General features: G+C 36.7%; 1 protein-coding gene across 3 annotated transcripts in view; it reads left to right on the forward strand.

The window, feature by feature from the left end:
* GSK3B (glycogen synthase kinase 3 beta) overlaps window positions 1–23,898 on the forward strand; it is a 227,803-nt gene that overhangs the window by 77,316 nt on the left and 126,589 nt on the right. For all 3 annotated transcript variants that reach the window (XM_047791405.1, XM_047791390.1, XM_047791399.1), the window contains exon 2: window positions 3,060–3,253. In XM_047791405.1, coding sequence (XP_047647361.1) covers window positions 3,060–3,253 — 194 coding nt within the window. The remainder of the gene's footprint in view (window positions 1–3,059; window positions 3,254–23,898) is intronic.

Here is a 23,898-nt window from a genome sequence, read left to right on the forward strand (position 1 = left end):
TTTCCTTGGCACACTAGCTGCTCACTGTCCCGTGCACTATTAATGCTTATGTCAACTCACCTCCAGTGTTATCTTATCATTCTTTACAGCTATGCTATTTCAGATCTCTGATGGAAAGTCTGAAGAGCTTGATGATTTTTGAATCAAAATTCCAGGATGCTTGAGGCAGAAAGCCTGAGAACCATTGTTCCTTATATACCCAGAATTTTCTACTAGTAAAGAGTATAGTCTTAGCAGTTTTTCTAACTGCTTGAAAGAGAATGAACGTTTGAATTTCTGTTAAGATAGTAAGTAGGGTTTTGTTATTGTTTTTAGTAGATCTGCAAGAGAGTGAAAAGATTGGTCTTTGCCCATATCCCATCACAGTTTAAAATTGAGGTCTCAAGAGTCTCTCTCTAGGCTATAGCGTCTGCAGGACCTGTTTATTTTTCTACTCTACTTTTAATACTTTTGTGGAATTACCTTGTTTATACCTTATTTATGTTGGGATAGACATTCACAGGCTTAATGGTTAAAGTTGAAGAGACACTAAATCCCAGGTTTTTGATGGATATCTTTCATAGCTGTTTCTAAGCCGTAAAAAGTATTTTTTTTTCCTGAAATATGAAGGTTTTTTAGAAATACAGTCTGAGGAAGCAATTGGGGAAAATCATTACACATGCTTATATTGCTAAAATTCTCTTATGGGAGCAAGTATAAAGCTGTAGCTACTGTTTTCTTTATTGAAATACAGTTATACAGTAGAAGAGCACAATTTTTTATACCCCAGATGGTTTTTCTTTTCAACTAAAATTATGGAGTGCAACAGTTGTTCTTACTGTCTGTTAATATAATTTAAAAATGATGGTGCTTTATTTTGTGAATTAGACCTGTGAGATTTTTCAAGCAACTTGTTCAGTGGAATTGGAATTATTAATTCATAGTTCTTGAAATATATGTGTGTGTATATATATATATATATATGTATATACACACAAACACGTGTGTTTGATATGGTTTTGACTTGGATGATCTAGGGAAGAGTCAAACTGTTTGAAATCACTTCTGCTTTTTATTTTCTTTGACAAATATATTCAATACTTTAGATTTTAATCTTTCTGGAATCTAATCTTTTTAGAGTTTAAATTAAAAATACTGATTCTGTCTTTAGGAGTGCTATAATACAAGTAAAGATAAGTTTATTTTACAAATTAAGAAGAAAACATAGTAAGATTTATACTCAAAAGTTGTAGTTAATGTCACAAATGAAAGTTATATGAAATATTTTTGGGGGAGTGAGGCATGATAATTTAAAACTCAGATTAGATTAGCCTGGGTTTTTGGCAAATATGTTTAAGATTTATTTTACTACGTAGTGAGATGTGAAGGGAACATTTGAAAGCTTTGGGAATGGCTTTATACGTGAAAGCTTGTGCTGGGGTTTGTGTGCATTTAAAGTGTATGTAATAGTTTTGGAAATAAAAATGATTGTGTTGACAAGATTTGATTTATTCTTTCTACAGGTGATGTTGGAATTGTGCTAAGTCATATCTGTTTGGGAGTTTCATCTTAAAACTAAAGACGTGTTTAAGATAGCTGGTAGTAATATAGTATAGACTGCCTATAATCCACCCATCTATCTGATATGGTAATATAGTATAGACTGCCTGTAATCCACCCATCTCTCTGATATTTGTTGCTTTTTTATCTGTCATGAAGACTACCTTATAAGCAAGAAAGTTCATCAATTACAGATACTTCTTTTTGGCTTTTGTCTATATTAATACCTCTGTAAACTTAAATGGTTATAAAAATATTGTTTACAACATGCCCCTAACATTTGGATATTCATTTATCTGGCAGTCTTATATTTGGTAGGTTGGAAACTCAAACCATTGAAGAATTAGTTTGTTATATTTTTTCTTTTTTTAATATGAGCTACAGATAAACACATTTCATAATTTTGGTTCGATGTCTAGGCTTAAATATTAGTTTTCTTTTTATGAGGTTAGTGTGAATTCATTTAACATTTTAAAAATAAAATTACTATAATAGAGGCATAGAAGAGAAAAAAAAGTATAGTTTAGCCAGTGAGCCTAAAGACACATTGTACTGAGAATTGATTTTAGATTTGTCAGGAAAGAGAGAAGACGCACAAGTCATAATGGCTGCTTCATAAAGGCTGTAGTCGCTAGAATCTGTGTATTCTGAAACCACTAAAAGACTAATTGAAAGCTTTTTAAAATTAGGTGCTAGGTAGTATAGAATGGTTTACAATAGTTTAAGGATTCAGAGAACAAGATGATTGTGAACTGTGCCAAATTAAGGAGGTGGCTCTTGGGCTGATTGAAGAGAGTCTTCAGATTGTTACTGGTGAGGAGGGAAGGCAGAAGAGGTAAAGAGAAGACCATGAGTGGGCGGAGATCCAGAGCTGGTGAGCTAGTTATGAATGAGGTTCAGCTCAGAATGGATTTCATTTTTCTTTTAGGTTTTGCATCTCTTATCCTCAAACTAACATTCCCTTATTTCTTTTACCTATCTGACCTTTCTTGGAGAGATATCAGTTTTCTTAAAGATAAATAATATATGGAGAAGCAAAAGCTCAAAGCCTTACATTTCTAAAGGCAGAGTGGCCTGAATAGATTCAGCATATTTAGATGTTTTCAGTAGTACATATCTTATTTTCAAGTAAAATAAGAAAGCCTTGAAGAAAAAATTAGGGCCTTTAGAGTACAGATAAGGATTCTTTGGTGGGTCCATCATTCAACTTTTGACTGGACAATTTAACATTCTTTTTATGCTTTTATAGGAACAGTACTGTCTACTTTATGGGGTTTTCATTAAATGAAACCATGTATATTAAACTAAGCAATGTGCCTGGTCTATAGAAAGACTAGATAAATAGTGGTTAAATTATTACTTATAATTGAAACAAGGAGTTGAAGTAATTCTATGTGATAAACTAAGATGAGAACTTAAAAATAATTTATAGTAAGGAATATAGTTTACTTGGTGTAATAGACAGTTTTCTCTGTTTAATTCTTTGCAATTCTCATTTTTCTATCCCTTCTTTCTTTTAGGAGACAAGGATGGCAGCAAGGTGACCACAGTGGTGGCAACTCCTGGGCAGGGTCCAGACAGGCCACAAGAAGTCAGCTATACAGACACTAAAGTGATTGGAAATGGGTCATTTGGTGTGGTGTATCAAGCCAAGCTTTGTGATTCAGGAGAACTGGTTGCCATCAAGAAAGTATTGCAGGACAAGAGATTTAAGGTAAGAACTTCAATATTTCATTTATTTTGTTACTGTCAATACATGAAAATGAGGAGTTTCCGTTGTGTGCAGTGGTTAACGAATCCGACTAGAAACCATGAGGTTGCAGGTTCGATCCCTGGCCTTGCTCAGTGGGTTAAGGATCTGGCGTTGCCGTGAGCTGTGGTGTAGGTCTCAGACATGGCTCAGATCCTGTGTTGCTGTGGCTCTGGCGTAGGCCTGTGGCTACGGCCAAGGCTCCGATTAGACCCCTCTCCTGGGAACTTCCATATGCCGTGGGAGCGGCCCTAGAAAAGGCAAAAAGACCAAAAAATAAATAAATAAATAAAATACATGAAAATGATTTTTTTAATAGTTTCTCTTTGCTTCAGATTTCATTTATTGCTCAAAATTTGTTCAGCTCAGCTATTGTAGTGACTATCTTCTGTTGTGTATTTTATAGAGATAAAATTTATTGAAGATTGCACTTTTTTTTGAACTGCTGCTAAGAGTGATAGATGTATTTAAAATGTTGTTGCGGAGTTTCCATTGTGGCGCAGTGGAAACCAATCTGACTAGTAACCATGAGGTTGCTGGTTTGATTCCTGTCCTTGTTCAGTGGGTTAAGGATCTGGCCTTGCCATGAGCTGTGGTGTAGGTTGCAGCCCGGCTTAGATCCAGCATTGCTGTGGCTGTGGTATAGGTCAGCACCTGTAGCTCTGATTCAACCCCTAGCCTGGGAATCTCCATATGCCAAGGGTGCCCCACCACCACCAAAAATGTTGTTGGGAGTTCCCCTTATGGCTCAGCGGTAATGAACCCAACTAGTGTCCATGAGGATGCAGATTTGATTGCTGGCCTCTCAGTGAGTGGATTAAAGATCTGGAGTTGCCTTGAGCTGTGGTGTAGGTCGCAGATTCGGCTCGGATCCCACATTGCTGAGGTTGTCACCTAGGCCCTCAGCAGCAGCTCCAATTCAACCCCTAGCCTGGGAACTTTAATATGCTGTGGGTGCGGTCCTAAAAAGACCAAAAAAAAAAAAAAAACCCCTCTCTTTCTATGACCCTGTAAAGCAGTACTCCCCACAGTCCAGTTTATTTTTATTTCTTACCTGATCTTTTTAGGGTATCCTATGCACGATGGTTGGAGGTTGTCTTTACATTATGGTACAGGGGAGAATAAAGAGACCTAGGCTCTGCCATTAACAGGCCATGCAGCTCTGTTTCCTTTCTTACTCTTCCCACTCTGTAACATTTTGCTGAGAGTCTCCTGTGTACTAGGAACTGAACTAAGTATTAAGGAACATAAAAATAAGAGGTGATCACTGCTCTGAAATAGCACACAGTCCAGTCTGTATGCTTCAGAGTGTCTTGAGCATTCTAAAGAGGTTTAAAAAAATAAAAGGTCTAAAGTTTTTGTCTTCAGTTCTCTCTCTCCCAAGCACTAGTCTTATGTTGCCCAGTGCCCACTGGATCTTGATACCTGAAGATAACTGTTATGTCATTAGCAAGGTTTACCTAACCCTGAGTTAATTGCAGTCTTAAAGGAAATCCTTTCTATTGGTTCCCATTCCTTTTTGCTTTTCCATACTAATGGTTTTATCATTCACACTGTTATTATTCAGATAAGGAAACCTACACACAAAGAGATAATAAATTTACTTGTCCAGAGTCATATAATTAGCATGTGGATAGATGGGCAGGTATTTGAATCCAAGCACTCTGACTCCAGAGTGTTTTATTATAGGTTATCATTGCTATATTGAACCACTATATTTGTTCAGAAGGTACTTGGGTTCTTAGTTCTTCTTTTTCTTGATTTTAAAAAATTTTTAAATTTTTCCCTCAGAACTCACTCATTTGAAGAGTTTGGTTCATTTGTTTCTGTATCCTTTTTTTTATATAAATGGCTGCACCTGTAGCATATGGCAGTTCCTGAGCTAGGGGTTGAATCTGAGCTACAGCTGCTGACTAACACCACAGACACAGCAGCAGACAGCAACACTGGATCTGAGCCACAACAGTAGCCTACACAGCTTGTAGCAACCCTGGATCCTTAACCCACTGAGCAAGGCCAGGGATTGAACCTGCATCCTCACAATACCTCCTGAGCCATGATGGGAACTCTTGTATGTATCCTTTCATAGAACTTTATCCCCATTCTTTTTGACTTTTTAAATTTTTCTAAAAAATTTTTTTTATGTTTTCAGTTTATGAAACTCTACCATGGTTTCAGAAGTCAGAAATTCTTACACAAATGTCATTCCCTCTGTCGTGTTGCCACTCACTCCCTGTAGATAGCTAGTCTCATTATGTGCTGAGGTTTTTTTGGTTTTTTTTTTTTTTTGTCTTTTTACAATTTCCTGGGCCGCTCCCATGGCATATGGAGGTTCCCAGGCTAGGGGTTGAATCGGAGCTGTGCCCACCGGCCTACGCCAGAGCCACAGCAACCTGGGATCTGAGCCACGTCTGCAGCCTACACCACAGCTCACAGCAGTGCCGAATCCTCAACCCACTGAGCAAGGCCAGGGATCTAACCCTCAACCTCATGGTTCCTAGTTGGATCCGTTAACCACTGAACTACGACAGGAACTCCTGTGCTGGTTTTTTTTTCCTGGTTTTCTTTTGCACAGATGAGCAGTAAGTGTACAGTCATTCCTTGGTATCCACAGGGGACTGGTTCCAGGGCCCTCAGTGGATATCAAAATCTACAAATGCTCAAGTCCCTCATATAAAATGATGGGTATTTCCATATAAACTAATAAGCACATCCTCCCATATACTTTATATCATCTCAAAATTACTTATAATACTTAATACAATGTGTAGGTACTGTGTAAATAGTTTCAGATACAATGTAAATTTATATAAGTGGTTGCTGATGCAGCAAATTCAAGTTTTGACTTTTAGAACTTTCTGGAGCCTCCTCCCTCCCCCCCCTCCCCCCCCCCCCCGGAGTATTTTGATCTTAGCTTGGTTGAATCCTTGGGTTTGGAACCCATGGAGGCAGAGCTCTGACTGTAATTTTCTGGTTGCTTTCTTACCAAAATGTAATATATTAAAGGTGCTCTTTTGTGCTTTGCTTTCTATGTTAACTGTAGTTTCTGCAAGTATTGCCTTTATCAGTTCAGAAACTTTTCTAGAGCTTCATAGTAGTGCAGAGTTGATTTCAACCATTCTTCTATATATGGATACTGAATTTCTTTTCATCCTTTTGTAATCTCCAAGGGGGCTGTTATGAAAAACTTGGTGCATTTTTTTTTAATTAAGTGTGTATCTTCAGGGTAAATTAAGAGAACTAGGGTCATGGAAGCAAAATAAACACATATATAGTTTTGTATGATACTATTAAATTCCCCTGCATAAGAGATTATACAGATTTGCATTTTCTTCAGTAATATACGAATGCCTATTTACCCACAGCTTTGACAACACACATTGATTTACTCTTTTTTTTTTTTTTTCACGTTTTGCCAGTCCGATAGGTAAGAAATGGTATCTTGTAGTTTTTTTCTTTTTAGGGCGGTACCTATGACATATGAAAGTTCCTGGGCTAGGCATTGGATAGGAACTGCAGCTGCCTGCCTATGCCACAGCCATAGCAACACCAGATCCAAGCTGCATCTGCGACTTACACTGCGGCTCACAGCAATGCCGGATCCTTTTACCCACTGAGTGAGGCTAGGGATTGAATCATCCTCAAGGATACTAGTCAGGTTCTTAATCTACTGAACCACAATGGGAACTCCCTTATTGTAGTTAATTTACAATATTATGAATGTAGTTTAACATCCTTTCATATGTTCACTGTCCACTTTTATCATATCTGGATTTTAGCTGTAATTAGAAAGCCTTTTCTTATGTCTTGGCCTTTTTGTCAAGTTAAAGAGAAATTCATCCATACTTTCAGCAGTTGTAATATTTCACTTTTTGCATTGAGATCCCTGATCCATTTGAAGTTTATTCTTGTATACGGAGTTTATTCCTAAGTATGGTATGAGTTATTGATCTAATATTATCCTTTCTAAATCACTAATCATTGTGTTAGTACAGTTTTATTAAAAGGTCTGTCTGTGTTCCAGTGATTTGAGATGCTATTATAATTATATGCTAAATTTCCACATGTAATCTGGTCTGTTTCTGGACTTTCTATTCTGTTCTACTTGGTTGTTTGCATATTTGTATGTCAATACCAGATTGCTTTTATTATAGAGCTTTTAAGTTTTAGTGTCTTATTAGAGTTAATCTGCCTTTGTATTGTAGCCTTTCTTTTCATGTTTTTCTAGCTACTTTTAGTTTTGTTTTTTTTTCCATTCCATATAAACTTTGGTATCAGTTTAGCTACCTTAATGAAAGAGCTTGTTGATATTTTTAATTGGAATTTTATTAACTCTATAAATTGCCTTAGGGAGTTAAATTACTTACCATGATGTTGAATTATCTTATCCAAGAATAAGAGATAGCATTTTATCAATTCAAGTTAACGTTTTGGCTTTCAAGAGTTGTAGTTATATAGGCTTTTGACATTTCTTGTTAAGCTTATTCATAAGTGTTTTATTGCTTTTGTTGCTGTTGTCTAATTCTGTTTTTATTTTTATTTTTTTCTCCTAAATACTAAAAAGTAGTAGACCATCTTAAACCAAGCTCATTTCCTTCCAGTGTATCATCTTTTCTTTGTGGAACTTAAGTATTCTTTGTTCTCCTTGCTAAATGTTTCAAAAATATACATAAAATATTTTGTGTTATAGTGACCAATTCATTTTTCTTTATTAGTGGAATATAGGAGTTTTTCTGACAACTTAAAATTCTGTGATTTTACATAGCTGCTCTAGGATTGGATAATCATATATTTTTCATTAAATAATTATATATTTTCAGAAAAAGATTGGAATAGGGTCTTCTTGCACAGTTATATGAACCAATGTCAAGAATGCTGGTGTCAGTGAGAGGAGATAGTTTGTTTCAATGAAAAAAACAAAAAGAGAAAGAATGCACAACCATTCAAAGTTTATGGGATATGGCAAAAGCAGTCCTTAGACGGAAGTTCATAGCGATATAGGCATTCCTCAGAAAAGAAAAAAATCTCAAATCAACAACTTAACCTGCCGCCTACAAGAATTAGAAAAAGAAGAAACAAAACCTAAAGTCGATTTTAAAAAATAAACAAAAGTAAGGGGTAAGACATTCTGGAAGAGAGCCTTCTGGAATGATGATGAAAATGTTCTATACTTCACTTGATCCGCATGGTAGTCTACTCACTGAACTGTGCACTTAGGTTTTCAGTAATTTGCTTTATATAAGTTGTTCTCCAAGTGCTTTTTTGAGCTTGCTAAAAACAGCAACACCTAGAGGCCTAACACCACCTCAGCTCCAATGATGATTTCCTCTTGATTACCACAATTATTAATACACTCCAAGGTTTAGGGACTATATATCCTCATAGATTAAAAAAAAAATACTCCATCTACAGCCACATGCTGTTCTAAGAGGAAAGTTTATAGTAGTACAAGCCCACCTCAGGAAACAAGAAAAAGCTCAAATAAACAAGCTAACTTTACATCTAAAGCAGCTGGAGAGAGAAGAACAGACAAGACCGAAAGTTAGTAGAAGGAAAGAAATCATAAAGATCAGAGCAGAAATCAATGAAATAGAAATGAAGAAAACCACAGAAAAGATCAATGAAACGAAAAGCTGGTTCTTTGAAAAGATCAACAAAATTGATAAACCCCTAGCCAGACTTATCAAGGAAAAAAGAGAGAGGACTCAAATCAATAAAATTAGAAACGAAAAAGAAGAAGTAACAACAGACATCACAGAAATACAAAGGATCATCAGAGACTTCCATATGCAACTATATGCCAATAAAATGGAGAACCTAGAAGAAATGGACAAATTCTTAGAAAAGTACAATCTTCCAAGACTAAACCAAGGTGAAATAGGAAAGATGAATGGACCCATCACAACAACTGAAATTGATTAAAAAACATCCAACAAACAGAAGTCCAGGACCAGATGGCTTCACAGGCGAATTCTATCAAACATTCAGAGAAGAGCTAACACCTATCCTTCTGAAACTATTTCAAAAAATTGCAGAAGAAGGGATACTCCCAAACTCATTCTGTCAGGCCACCATCACCCTGGTACCAAAACCAGACAGAGATACCACCAAAAAAGAAAACTACAGGCCATTTTCACTGATGAACATCAATGCAAAAATCCTCAACAAAATACTAGCAAACCGCATCCAACAGTACATCAAAAGGATTGTACATCATGATCAAGTGGGATTTCTCCCAGGGATGCAAGGGTTCTTCAATATCCGTAAATCCATCAGTGTGATACACCACATTAACAAACTGAAGAATAAAAACCATATGATCCTCTCAATAGAAGCGGGAAAAGCCTTTGACAAAATCCAACACCCGTTTCTGATAAAAACCCTTCAGAAAGTGGGCATATCGGGAACCTACCTCAACATGATAAAGGCCATATACGACAAACCCACAGCGAGCATCATTCTCAATGGTGAAAAGCTGAAAGAATTCCCGCTGAGATCAGGAACAAGACAAGGACGTCTGCTCTCACCACTACTCTTCAACATAGTTCTGGAAGTCCTAGCCACAGCAATCAGAGAAGTAAAAGAAATAAAAGGAATCCACATTGCAAAGGAAGAAGGAAAACTATCACTATCTGCAGATGACAGGATACTATACCTAGAGAATCCTAAAGACTCTACCAGAAAACTGTTAGAGCTCATCCATGAATTTGGCAAAATCGCAGGATACAAAATTAATACACAGAAATCGACGGCATGTCTATACGCTAACAATGAAAGAGCAGGAAGAGAAATGAGGGAAGCAATCCCATTTACCATCGCATCCAAAAGAATAAAATACCTAGGAGTAAACCTACCTAAAGAGACAAAAGACCTGTACTCTGAAAACTATAAGCCACTGATGAAAGAAATCAAAGATGACACATACAGATGGAAAGAGATACCATGCTCGTGGATTGGAAGAGTTCATATGATCAAAATGACTGTACTGCCTAAGGCAATCTACAGATTCAGTGCAATCCTTATCAAATTACCAAGGACATTTTTCACAAAACTCGAACAAAATATGTTAAAGTTTGTTTGGAAGCACAAAAGACCCAGAATAGCCAAAGACATCCTGAAAAAGAAAAATGGAGCTCGAGGAATCAGGCTCCCGGACTTCAGACTATACTACAAAGCCACAGTCATCAAAACCGTACGGTACTGGCACAAAGACAGACATGTAGATCAGTGGAACAGAATAGAAAGCCCAGAATTAAACCCACGCACCTACAGCCAACTCATCTATGACAAAGGAGGCAAGAATATACAATGGAGAAAGGACAGCTTGTTCAATAAGTGGTGCTGGGAAAACTGGACAGCCACAGGGAAAAGAATGAAATTAGAACACTCCATAACACCATACACAAAAATAAACTCCAGATGGATTAAAGACCTACGTCTAAGACCAGACACTATCAAACTCCTAGAGGAAAACATAGGCCAAACACTCCCTGACATAAACGACAGCAACATCTTCTCAGATCCACCTCTTAGAGTATTGACAATAAAAAGGAAAATAAACAAATGGGACCTACTCAAACTGAAAAGTTTCTGCACAGCAAAGGAAACCCTAAACAACACGAAAAGACAACCCACAGAATGGGAGAAAATCTTTGCAAGTGAATCGACGGACAAGGGATTCATCTCCAAAATTTATAAACACCTTCGCAGCTCCATACCAAAAAAAACAAACAACCCCATCGGAAAATGGGAAGAAGATCTAAACAGACTCTTCTCCAAAGACAACATACAGATGGCCGAGAAACACATGAAAAGATGTTCAACATCACTCATTATTAGAGACATGCAAATCAAAACCACTATGAGGAGTTCCCATCATGGCGCAATGGTTGACGAATCCGACTAGGAACCATGAGGTTGCGGGTTTGATCCCTGCCCTTGCTCAGTGGGTTAACGATCCGGCATTGCCATGAGCTGTGGTGTAGGTTGCAGACACGGCTCAGATCCCGCGTTGCTGTGGCTCTGGCTAGACCGGTGGCTACAGCTCCGATTTGACCCCTAGCCTGGGAACCTCCATATGACGCGGGAGCAGCCCAAGAAATAGCAAAAAGACAAACAAACAAACAAACAAACAAAACCACTATGAGGTACCACCTGACACCAGCCAGAAAAAAGTCTACAAACAGTAAGTGCTGGAGAGGGTGTGGAGAAAAAGGAACCCTAGTACACTGTTGGTGGGATTGTAAACTGGTGCAACCACTGTGGAAAGCAGTATGGAGATTCCTCAGAAAACTAAAAATAGAACTACCATTTGATCCAGCAATCCCACTCCTGGGCATCTATCCAGAGAAAACCATGACTTGCAAGGACACATGTACTCCGATGTTCATTGCAGCACTATTTGCAATAGCCAAGACATGGAAACAACCTAAATGTCCATCGACAGAGGTGTGGATCCAGAAGATGTGGTACATATACACAATGGAATATGACTCAGCCATTAAAAGGAATGAAATACCGGCATTCTTAGCAACATGGATGGACCTAGAAACTATCATGCTAAGTGAAGTCAGCCATACAGTGAGACACCAACATCAAATGCTTTCACTGACATGTGGAATCTGAAAAAAGGACAGACTGAACTTCTTTGCAGAACAGATGCTGACTCACAGACATTGAAACACTTATGGTCTCCGGAGGAGACAGTTTGGGGGTTGGGGGGATGTGCTTGGGTTGTGGGATGGAAATCCTGTGAAACTGGATTGTGATGATCTTTATACAACTATAGATTTGCTAAATTCATTTGAGTAAGAAAAATAAATAAAAAATCAGAATAAAATAGGCGAAAATGGAGAAATCTCAACAAATATTGCAGAAGTACAATAAACCATAAGAGAATTTTGCAAACAACCATATGCCAACAGATAAGATAACCTAGAAGTAATGGACATCTTTGTAGAGACATATCCTGCAAAAAATGAATCAAGAAGAAATAGGTCAACTGAGCAGACTGATCCAGTAGAAATTAAATTGAATATGTAATAAAAACACTCCCTACAAACAAAAGTCCAGGAACACATGGCTTCATAGGTGAACATACAAGGAACACACAAACATAGAAGGAAGAACTTAAACCCGTCCTTTTATAGTTTTTCCAAAAGATTGAAGAAGGAACCCTCCCAAAGATATTCTGTGAAGCCACCATCTCCCTAATAGCAAAACCAGGCAAAGATTCCACCAAAAAAGAAACTCATAGGCCAATATCTTTGACAAATAGAGACAAAAAAATTGTCAACAAAATTTTAGCCAACTGAATCCAACAACATATAACAAGGATTATATACCACAACCAAGTGGGACTCATCCCAAGTTCACAAGCTTGTTTCAGTATACACAAATCAGTCAATGTCATACGCCACATGAACATAATTTGGAAAAGTCAAAAACCACAAGATCATCTGAATAGATGCAGAAAAAGCATTTGACAGAATCCAACATCCATTCATGATAAAAACTCTTAGCAACGTGGGTATAGAGGGAAGATAGCTTAACATAATAAAAGCCATTTATGACAAACTCACAGCCAGTATAGTACTCACTAGTGAAAAACTGAAGCCTTACCAGTAAAATTTGGAAGAAGACAAGGATGCCCACTTTCACCATATTTATTCAACATAGTATTGGAAGTCCTAAGCACAGCAATCAAATGAAAGAAATAAAAGATATCCAGATTGCAAGAGAAGAGGTAAAATTGTCACTCTGTGCAGATGATATGACACTAAATATAGAAGACCCAAAGGACTCTCCATGCAAAAACTACTCAAACTGATCAATGAATTCATCAGAGTAGTAGGATACACCATTAACATTCAGAAACCATAGCTTTCAGGTGTCATGTTTGGTTTCACTTGTTCCGTGGTTAAGATGTGGGAGTGGAGAAATGAAGTGTCGTTTTTTTTCTATTGTGAATGGAGAGTGATTTGAGCCCTACTTTTTTGGTGGGGGGTGTCATTCCAATAGCATGTGGAAGATCTTGGTCCAGGGATTAAACCCTTGCCACAGATTGACCCCAGCCACAGCAGTAACAATGCTGGATCCTTAACCAGTAGCCACTATGGACTTCTGAGCCCTACTTTTTTTTTTTTTCTTCTATTTTAGGGCCACACCCACAGCATATGGAGGTTCTCAGGCTAGGGGTCGAATCAGAGCTACAGCTGCTGGCCTACACCACAGCCACAGCAACACCTGCTCCTTAACCCACTGAGCGAGGCCAGGGATTGAACCCGTATCCTCATAGATCCTAGTTGGGTTCATTAACTGCTGAGCTATGAAGGGAACTCCCTGAGCCCTACTTTTTAAATATATACCATTTTCAAGAGTGAGGAGAGAGTCAGTATTTAGGGATGTGATTATTCTCTGTATGATAAGACCTTGGTCCACTGTTAGTAGTTTTGTAAGCTTGAGCATACCCACTAACTTTATGAGCCTCAGTTTTATCATCCGTAAAATAGTAATGCTGTTATTAGGGCCATGCCCCAGTCCAATGTTTAGTGCATAAAAAGAAATGAGTAAATGTTGTGCTCTGCTTTTATTCTGATGTTGTGTGAATTAAGTGAAACAATGTATTATGAGAACATTGACTGAATTTTAAAACCCGTTATAGTTAAGTTGTCTTGTATTACAGAGCTCTCTGGTGGCCTAATAGTTAAGGATCTGGTATTGTCAGTGCTCTGGTGTGGGTTTGATTCCTGGTCCAGGAACTTCCTTAAAACCCATGGGCGTAACCAAAAGAATTAACTTCTGTTGTTTTTATTTTTAGGCTTCTGAATTACTACAAACTACTATTTTCTTAGGATTTTTTTTTTCCTCTTTATGTTCTCTAAAATTTGGTACCTATTCTTAGGCATTTATAATTATATAGCTATTTTAAGTCATTTGTGGAAATCTATTTCTTTATAAAATTGATAGACAACTAAAAGAAATAGTACTCTCTAGTTATGTTATGTGGAACTGTGTTCTTTGTGTCATAAAAACTAGTGGTTATCAGTGGGAAGTAAAAACCAGGTCTTAACCTCTGTGGAGGAGAGAGGGAGAGACAGTGACAAGCTAGGTAAGAAAAATCTAACAGTGCAGTTCAGCTCTAAGAAAATTACAGCAAAACCAATATAGAATCATCATTTTGAGGTTGAACCATCAGAGGAATCCAGTGTCTCCTGGGAAAATGGCTTCATTAAATATCTCTGCTGTGCCAAGTCATTGCTTGGGAACAGCTCATAGGAAGCTTAGTTTGGGCTGCCCTCAAACAAGAGAGTAAGAGAAAAGCTTTGAGAGCTTAGCAGCTGGGACCACTGGGGAAAATGTCTCCTGCAGTGGGCTATCTGAGAGGCACATTTTCACAGTTGACATACCACACCTCCTAAGGATACAGACTGTTTTGTGCTGTTTTCCCAAATGCCTGTGTAGGTGACTGGTAATATATATATTTTTAATTGAGTTGAATTTTCAGAGATTGTACAAAGGTTGATGGATAAGGATTCTGTTGATTTTGCTTTAGAGATTATTGCCTCTATTATTCCAGAGAGAAAAAAAATGGAGCCATGATACTTATGTTCCTGAATGTCTTTCTGTCTTTGAATGACTTGAGAGAAAGAGAAATATAACTTAATAAAAGGCAGCCATAGCAAGTAGACAAGAGGAATAAATAAAAGGCATACAAGTTGAAAGGGAATAATAAAACTGTCACTATTTACAGATGACATGATATTATGTAGAAAAATTCCCAAAGACTCCATTAAAAAATACCATTAGAATAAACCAGTTTGGTGAAGTTGCAGGATACAAATCAGTGCACACAAATTGCTTGCATTTACGTACATTAATAGCAGACTATCAGCAAAAGAAATAGAGAAGATAATCTCAGTAACAATTGTACTGAAAAGTTGGGAGTTCCCTTCATGGCTCAGTGGTTAACAAACCCAGTTAGTATCCATGAGGATGCAGGTTCGATCCCTGTCCTCACTCAGTGGGTTAAGGATCTGGCATTGCTGTGAGCTATGGTGTAGGTCGAGGACGCAGCTCAGCTCCCATGTTGCTGTAGCTCCAATTTGACCCCTGGCCTGGGAACCTCCATATGCCTCAGGTATGACCCTAAGAAAAAAAAGAAAAAAAGCGAAAAGAAAAATTGCACTGAAAAGAATAAAATACCTAGGAATAGATTTAACCAAGGAAGTAAAGACCTGTATATTGAAAACTGCAAGACATTAATGAAAGAAATTGATGAAGACACAAATAAATGGAATGGTATTATGTACTTATGGATTGAAAGAATCAGTAATTATTAAAGTATCCATGCTACCAAAAGCAATCTATGACTTAATGCAATCACTATCAAAATTCCACTGGCATTTTTTCAAGGAAATAGAACAAATGTCCTAAAATTTGTATGAAACCACAGGACCCCATATAGTCAAAGCAGTCTTGAGAAAGAGCAAAGCCAGAGACATAATGCTTCATGGTTTCAAACTATATTATTAAGCTACAGTAACTAAAACAGTCTGGCATTGGCACAAAAACAGATATAGAACGGTTGGACAGAATAGAGAGCCCAGAAATAAACTCATGCATATATGGTCAAATAATTTATGACATAGGAGACAAGAATTTACAGTGGAAAAGAGCAGCCTCTTCAAAAAAGGGTGTTGGGAAAACTGCACAGCCACATGGAAAAGAATGAAACTCGACTGCTGTTTTATACCATACACAAAAGTTAACTCAGAATGGATTAAACACCTCAGTGTAAGACCTAAAACCATAGAATTCCTGGAAGAAAATATAAGTAGTAAACTCCTTGATATAGGTCTTCTCTATAATTTTTTTTTTTTAATCTGACACCAAAAGCAGAGGTAACAAAAGCAAAAATGAACAAGTGGGACTCCACTGAACTAAAAAACTTTTGCACAGCAGAGGGAACCATCAACAAAATGAAAAGGCAGCCCATTAAATTGGATAAAATACTTCCAGAATCATATATCCGATAAAGGCTAATATCCAAACTATGTAAAGAACTCATACAACTCAATAGCAAAGAAACCCCCAACAATCCATTTAAAAAATGGGCAAAGGACCTGAGTAGACATTTTTCCAAAGAAGATGTACAGATGGCCAACAGCTACAGGAAGAGATGCTCAACATCACTAATCATCAGGGAATGCAAATAAAAACCACACCTGTTAGAATGGCTACTGTCATCAAGAAGGCAAGAAATATCCAATGTTGGTGAGGATATGGATAAAGGGAACCCTTGTGCACTGTGGGAAAGTAGATTGGTGCAGATACTGTGGAAAACAGTATGGAGGTTCCTCAAAGTATTAAAAATAGAACTACCATAGGATTCAACACTTCCACTTTTGGGCATTTATCTGAAGAAAATGAAAGTACTCAACAGGAAAACATTCATTGCAGCATTATTTACAATAACCAAGATATGGAGACAACCCAGTGCCAATCGATGGAATGATGAAGTTGTGGTCTGTTTGTGCTATATATGATGAAACGTTATTCAGCCATAAGAAGAAGGAGGTCTTGACATTGTGAAGTGAAATAACTCAGAAAAATACCATGTACTCTCTCTTATGTGTGAAATCTTAAAAGATGAACAGCAGCAACAACAAAAAAAATCAAGCTTGTAGATATAGAGAACAGATTGGTGGTTGCCAGAGGAAGGAAGTTGGTGAAGAGGGTCAAAAGGTAAATAATAATAATAATAAAAACACTTTAGGAGTTCTCTTGTGGTACAGTAGATTAAGGATCCAGCGTTGTCATTGCAGTGGCTTGGGTAGCTGCGGGACAGGTTCAATCCCTGGCCCAGGAACCTCCACATGCAATGGTTGAAGTAAAAAAAAAAAAACCCAAATTTTAACAGGCTAGTATGCGTCTAAGTTTTCTCACTTTATTCTTTTAAAATTTTACTATTCTTTAGTGTTTACAGAATTCATATTCCTATACGTCTGTACAAAGTGTTTAGCAATAGGAGTTAGATTTACTTTTTTGACTAGTGTTACTAAAGCCTTTGCAATTTTAGTGAATGACCAGCTGCTTGATTATTTTTTTATTACAGCTTTATTGAAATATAATTCCTGTACCATAAATTTTACTCTTTTAAAGTAGTCAGTCCATTGGTTTCAATATAGTCACAAAGTTGTACAACTGTCATTAGTCTATAATTCCAGTATTTTGGGTTTTTTTTTTTTTTTTTGTATTTTAAGGGCTGCACCCATGGCATATGGAGGTTCTGAGGCTAGGGGTTGAATCAGGGCTGTAGCCACTTGGCTACATCACAGCCACAGCCACACCAGATCCAAGCCACATCTGCGACCTATGCCACAGCTCACGGCAACGCCAGATTTTTAACCCACTCAGCGAGGCCAGGAGTGGAACCTGCGTCCTCATGGATACTAGTCGGATTCGTTTTCTGCTGAGCTGCAACTAATTCCAGAATATTTTCGTCACCTTAGAAAGGAACTCTGGGGAGTTCCTGTCATGGCTCAGTGGTTAATGGATCTGACTAGGAACCAAGAGGTTGCAGGTTTGATCTCTGGCTTCACTCAGTGGATTAAGGATCTGGTGTTGCCATGAGCTGTGGTGTAGGTCGCAGACGCGGCTTGGATCCCGAGTTGCTGTGGCTCTGGCGTAGGCTACAGCTCTGATTAGACCCCTAGCCTGGGAACCTCCATAAGCCACGGGTACCGCCCTAGAAAAGACAAAAAGACCAAAAAAGACAAAAAAAGAAAGAAAGGAACTCTGTTCTTACTAATGGTCTTTCCCCATACTCCTCTTCCCCCAGGCCCTGGTAACCAGTAATTTACCTTCCTGTCTCCATGGATTTGTCCATTCTGGCCATTTCATGTAAATGGAATCATAATTGTGACATTTTTGTTTCTGTCTTCTTTCACCGGAATAATGGTTTTGAGATTATCTATATTGTACCATGTCTCAATATTTAAGTTCCTTTCGTGGATGAATAATACTCCATTTTGTGATACGCCGTGTTTGATGAACATTTGAGTTGTCTCCACTTTTGGCTATTATGAGTGATGCTGCTCTGAACATTTGTATAAAAATTTTTTGGATACTTTTTTTTTCACACAGTTCTTTTCGGTATATACTTAGTATTATGGTGGATCATATGGGACTCCGTGGTTAACATTTTGGGGAAGTGGTAACCTGTTTTCCAAAGCCAGTCTACCATTTTACAATCCAGTGAGCACTGTATAAATGTTACAATTTCTCCATATCATTGCCAGTTTTTGTTATTATCTGGTTTTTGGAGATATCTTAAATTGATATATCCTTGTCTTGATTTGCATTTCCTGATGACTAATGAGGTTGAGCCTCTTTTCATGTGTTATTGGCAATTAGTATGGGTTCTTTGAGAAATGTCTCTTGAATTCCTTTGCCCACTAAATTTTTTTAATTAAAAAAAATTTAATAGATAACTTTATAAAATATTAAGTTTTAATTTTACAGAAAAAATGAATGGAAAGTATAGTGTTCTTATATGCATGCTTGTCTTCCTCAGTTTTCTCTGGTATTATTAACCTTGTGCATTAATGTAGATTTGTTGCAGTTGAAACAATATTAATATATTAGTAGTAATTAAAGACTTTTTTCACTTAGCAATATACTTTTAATAGGCTTGCACTGCTTTTCATGACATGATAGTTCATTTCTGTTTCACACTGAAAAATACCATTGTATGCATATATTGCACCATTGTATGCATATATTTATTCATTTGCTTATTGCAGGACATCTTGGTTACTTCCAGGTTTTCGCAGTTGTGAATAAAGTCACTCTAAACATTTATGTACAAGTTTTTGTGTGGATGTAAGTTTTCATTCAATTAGGTAAATACCAGGTAGCATAATTGCTAGATTGCATAGTCAAAGTATAGTTCATTTTTTTCAGGAAACTGCCCAACTGTCTTCCAAAGTGGCTGTGAAAAATAGTTTTGTATTCCCACCAAGCAATAAGATTTCCTATTGCCTCACCAGCCTTTGGTGTTGTCAGTGTTTTGGATTTTAGCCATTCTCATAGGAGTACAGTAGTATTTCATTATTATTTTAATATTCAATTCCTTGATTATATGATGTTGAGCATCTTTTCATATGCTTATTTGCCATCTGTATACTTTCTTGTGAAGTTTCCAAGTCTTTTGTCCATTTCTAACAGTTGGGTGTTTTCTTGCTATTGAGTTTTAAGAGTTCTTTATATATCTCAGATAACATTGCTTTATCAGTTAAGTGTTGTATCTGATAAGAAATTTTCTCTCATCTGTGACTTGTGTTTTCATTACTATCTTTAGCAAAAATTTTTAATTTTAATGAAAAGTTCAGCTTACATCTTTTTTCTTTCATGAATTGTGCTTTTGTTGTTGCATCTAAAAAGTCACTGCCAAAGCCAAGGACACCTAAATTTTCTCCCATGTTATCTTGTAGGTGTTTTATAGTTTTGCCCTTTACATTTAGGTCTGTGATACATTTTGAGTTCATTTTTTGTGAGAGGTTAAGATCTGTGTCCAGCTTCATTTCTTTGCTGTTGAGTTATGCCAATGCCAAACATTTGTTGAAAAGACAATCCTTTCTCCTTTGAAATGCCTTTGTTCCTTTGTCAAAGTTCAGTTGATTATATCTGGCGACTATTTCTGGGCTCTCTGTACTGTTCCAGTGTTCTATTTGTTTGTTCTTTCTGAGGTATCACATTGTCTTTTTTTGTTTTTCAACTGTGGCTTTATAGTAAGTCTTGAAGTCAGTGTCAGTCTTTTGATTGTCTTTTAATATTGAGTATTTCATTTCCACAAAATAACTCACTTTTGATTGGGATTACATTAAATCTGTAGATCATGTTAGGAAAAATGACATCTTGTCAATATTAAATCTCCGTGTACATGAAATATGTTTCCATTTATTTAGATATTTGATTTCTTTCCTCAGAGTTTTATAGTTTTCTTCATATAAATCTTGTACATAGTTTGTTCCCTTTGTACCTGAATATTTCTTTTTTGTTGGGTAGGGAGTGCTAATATAAATTTATTATGGTTTTAATTTCATATTTCAATTTTTTGACGTAGAGAATAGATTTGTGATTACCAAGGGGGAGTGGAGAGGGAGTTCAGTGGACTGGGAGTTTGGAGTTAGTAGATGCAAACTGTTACATTTAGAATGGTTAAGCGTGAAGTCCTGCTGTATAGCACAGGAAACTTGATCCATTCTCTTGGGATAGACCACGATGGAAGATAATATAAGAAAGGGAGTATGTGGGGGGTGTGTGTGTGTATGTGTGTGTATGAGTTACTTTCCTGTAAAGCAGAAATTAGCACAGCATTGTAAATCAACTGTACTTTAATAAAAATTTTCAGTTGTTCATTGCTAGTCTATTATAAATCAGTTGTCTTTTGCACCTTAATCTTGTATCCAGCAACTTTGCGGTAGTTGCGCATTAGTTCCAGGGTCATTTTTGTTTGTGTTTTGTTTTATTTTGTGTTATTATTGCCTTGGAATCTTTTCCATGAACAGTCATGTGATCTGTGAACAAAAATAGTTTTACTTCTTTCCCAATCTATATATACCCTTTATCTTCTTGATGGGAGGGAGGTAGAGATGACTTACTGCATTCTATGAAATATTGACTAGGAGTGGTCAGAATCTTAAGTTTTTCTTGCCTTGTTCCTGATCTCAGCAGGAAAACATACCGTTTTCCCCATTAGGTATAAAGTTAGTTATAAAATTTTTGTAGATGTTCTTGATCAGATTGAGAATGTTTCCCTCTGTTCCTCATTTGCTAAGAGGTTTTTTTTTTTTTTTTTAAATCATGAATGAATGTTCAATTTTATCAGGTACATTTTCTGTGTCTGTAGATATGATCATGTAATTTTTTGGCCATGCCCATGGCATGTGGGAGCCAGGGATCAAACCTGCCCACAACAACACTCAGAGCTGCTGCAGTGACAATACCAGATCCATAACCTGCTGCACCACAAAGGAACCCCAGATAATTTTTCTCCTTTAGCCAATTGATGTTATGGATTATATAAATTAGTTTTAAATGTTCAACCAGCCTTTCATATCTAGAATAAATCCTACTTGGTCTTGGTGTATATATCTTTTTATACATTGTTGGAATTAGTTTGCTGATATTTTGTTGAGAACTTTTGCATCTATGTTTATATGAGATATTGGTCTGTAATTTTCCTTTCTTATAATGTTATCTATTTTTGGTATTACAGTAATGCTGGTCTCATAGAATGAATTGGGATATATTCCCTTTGCTTCTGTCTTTTGGAAGAGACTGTAGAGAATTGATAGAATTTCTTCCTTAAGTGTTTTGTGGAATTCACCAGTAAACCCATCCGGATGTGGTGCCTTCTGTTTTGGAAGGTGGTTAATTATATGTCAGATTGTTTTAGTATCCATGAGGTATGTGGTGATGGCATCTTTTTGCTTTTGATATTAAATAATTTGTCTTTCCTCATTTTTCCTCAGTTAACCTGACTAGTTTTATTGACCTTTTCAAACAACTGTTTTTTGATTTTGTTCATTTTTCTCTATTGATTTCCTGTTACCAATTTCATCTTTATATTCTTTTCTTCTGCTTACTTTGATTCAGTTTGTTCTTTTTCTGGTTTTCTAAGTTGCAAACTTAGGTTATTTATTTTGGATTTTCCTCTTATTTAATACAAATTTCCCTCTAAGCACTGATTTCACTGCAACCACAAATTTTGATTTAGCTTAGAATACTTTTGATTTTCTCTTGAGACTTCCTTGACTCATATGTTATTTAGAAGTATGTTGTTTACACTCCAGGTGTTTTGTTTTTTTTTTCTGACTGTTTTTATGTTACTAATTTCTAGTTTCATTGTGGTCTGAGAGCATACTTTGATATTTATTCTTTTTGATTTGCTAAGGTATGTTTTATGGTTTAGAATTTGGTCTCGATGAATGTTCTATATGAGCTTGAGAAGACTGTGTATTCAACTGTTGGATAAAGTTTTCTGTGAATATGTTAATTAGATCCAGTTGATTAATGGTGTCATGCACTATTGATTTTATGCATGCTCAATTAATCAGTAACTGATAACTGATGAAAATGTGTTTGAATTCTCTAAATATAATAATGGATTTGCCTGTTCCTCCTTACAATTCTATTAGTTTTTGCCTCAAATATTTTGCTCCTGTACTGGAGCATATGGAGGTTCCCAGGCTAGGGGTCAAATCGGAGCTGTAGCCACCAGCCTACGCCAGAGCCACAGCAATGCCGGATCCAAGCCGAGTCTGCAACCTACACCACAGCTCACGGCAATGCCAGATCCTTAACCCACTGAGCAAGGGCAGGGATCGAACCCGCAACCTCATGGTTCTAGTCGGGTTCGTTAACCACTGCGCCACGACGGGAACTCCTGTAATGCTCCTTTTTTTAATCCCTGATTAGTCTTGCTGTGTAGTCTGCTTTGTCCAAAATTAATGTAACTACTTTTGTCTTTTGATTAGTATTAGTGTGGTATATTATTCTCCATCCCTTTACTTTTCTCTATTTTATAAAAAACATAAACTTACCAACTTAACTTTTTTAAAAAAACTGAACTCTTTCCCCCTCCTCCTCCCAGTTTTATTGTGGTATAAATGACAAAGTTACATGTATTTAAAGTCTACAGCATGATAATATGTAATATGTATACATTGTGAAATGATTGTCCTAATAAGTTAATTAACATATTCATCACCTCACATAATTACCTTTCTTGTGTATGCATGGTGAGAACACTTGAGATCTACTCTCTTAGCAGATTTTAAGTTTACAATACAGTACTATTAACTATAGGTACCATGTAGTACATTAAATCCCCAGAACTTTGTCATCTCATGACTGAAGGCATGTACCCTCTGACCAGCATCTTTCCATTTCTCCCACTTCTCCCACCCATTGTAATCATTCTTCTATTCTTTTTCTATGAGTTGGACTTTTTTTAAAAAAAGGATTTCACATCCAAGTTAGCTTATGCTTTAATTTCCTTTGACACTCATAAGTTTTTAAGGTTGATGTAGTCCCACTTGTCTATCTTTGCTTTAGTCACTTGTGCTTTTTGATGTCATCAAAAGAAATTCTGTCACTTGCCACAACATGATGAACCTCAAAGACATTATGTTAAGCAAAAGAAACTAGTCCCCAGAGGCCAAATATGTTACCAACTTTAATAACCTGAACTGTTTCCCTTGTTTTCTTCTAGGATTTTTGTAGTTTTGGTCTTATGTTTAGGTCTTTGATCCATTTTGAGTTAATTTTTGTGCATGGTGTAAGGTTGGGGTCCATTTTTTTTTTTTCCTTTTGCTTATGAATATCCTGTTTTCACAATACCATTTTCTTAAGAGATTATTCTTTCCTTTGTGTGGCCTTGGCACTCTTGAAATTATTTGTTCATATTTGTAAGGGTTTATTTCTGGTTTCTCTATTCTGTTCCATTGGTCTGTGTATCTCTATTTATGCTAGCTCTATACTGTTTTGATTACTGTTGCTTTGAGCTTGTTTTCAAATCAGGAAGTGTTGAGACCTCCAAC

The sequence above is a fragment of the Phacochoerus africanus genome, chromosome 1 (genome assembly GCF_016906955.1).
Source record: "Phacochoerus africanus isolate WHEZ1 chromosome 1, ROS_Pafr_v1, whole genome shotgun sequence".
Lineage (NCBI taxonomy): Eukaryota > Metazoa > Chordata > Mammalia > Artiodactyla > Suidae > Phacochoerus > Phacochoerus africanus.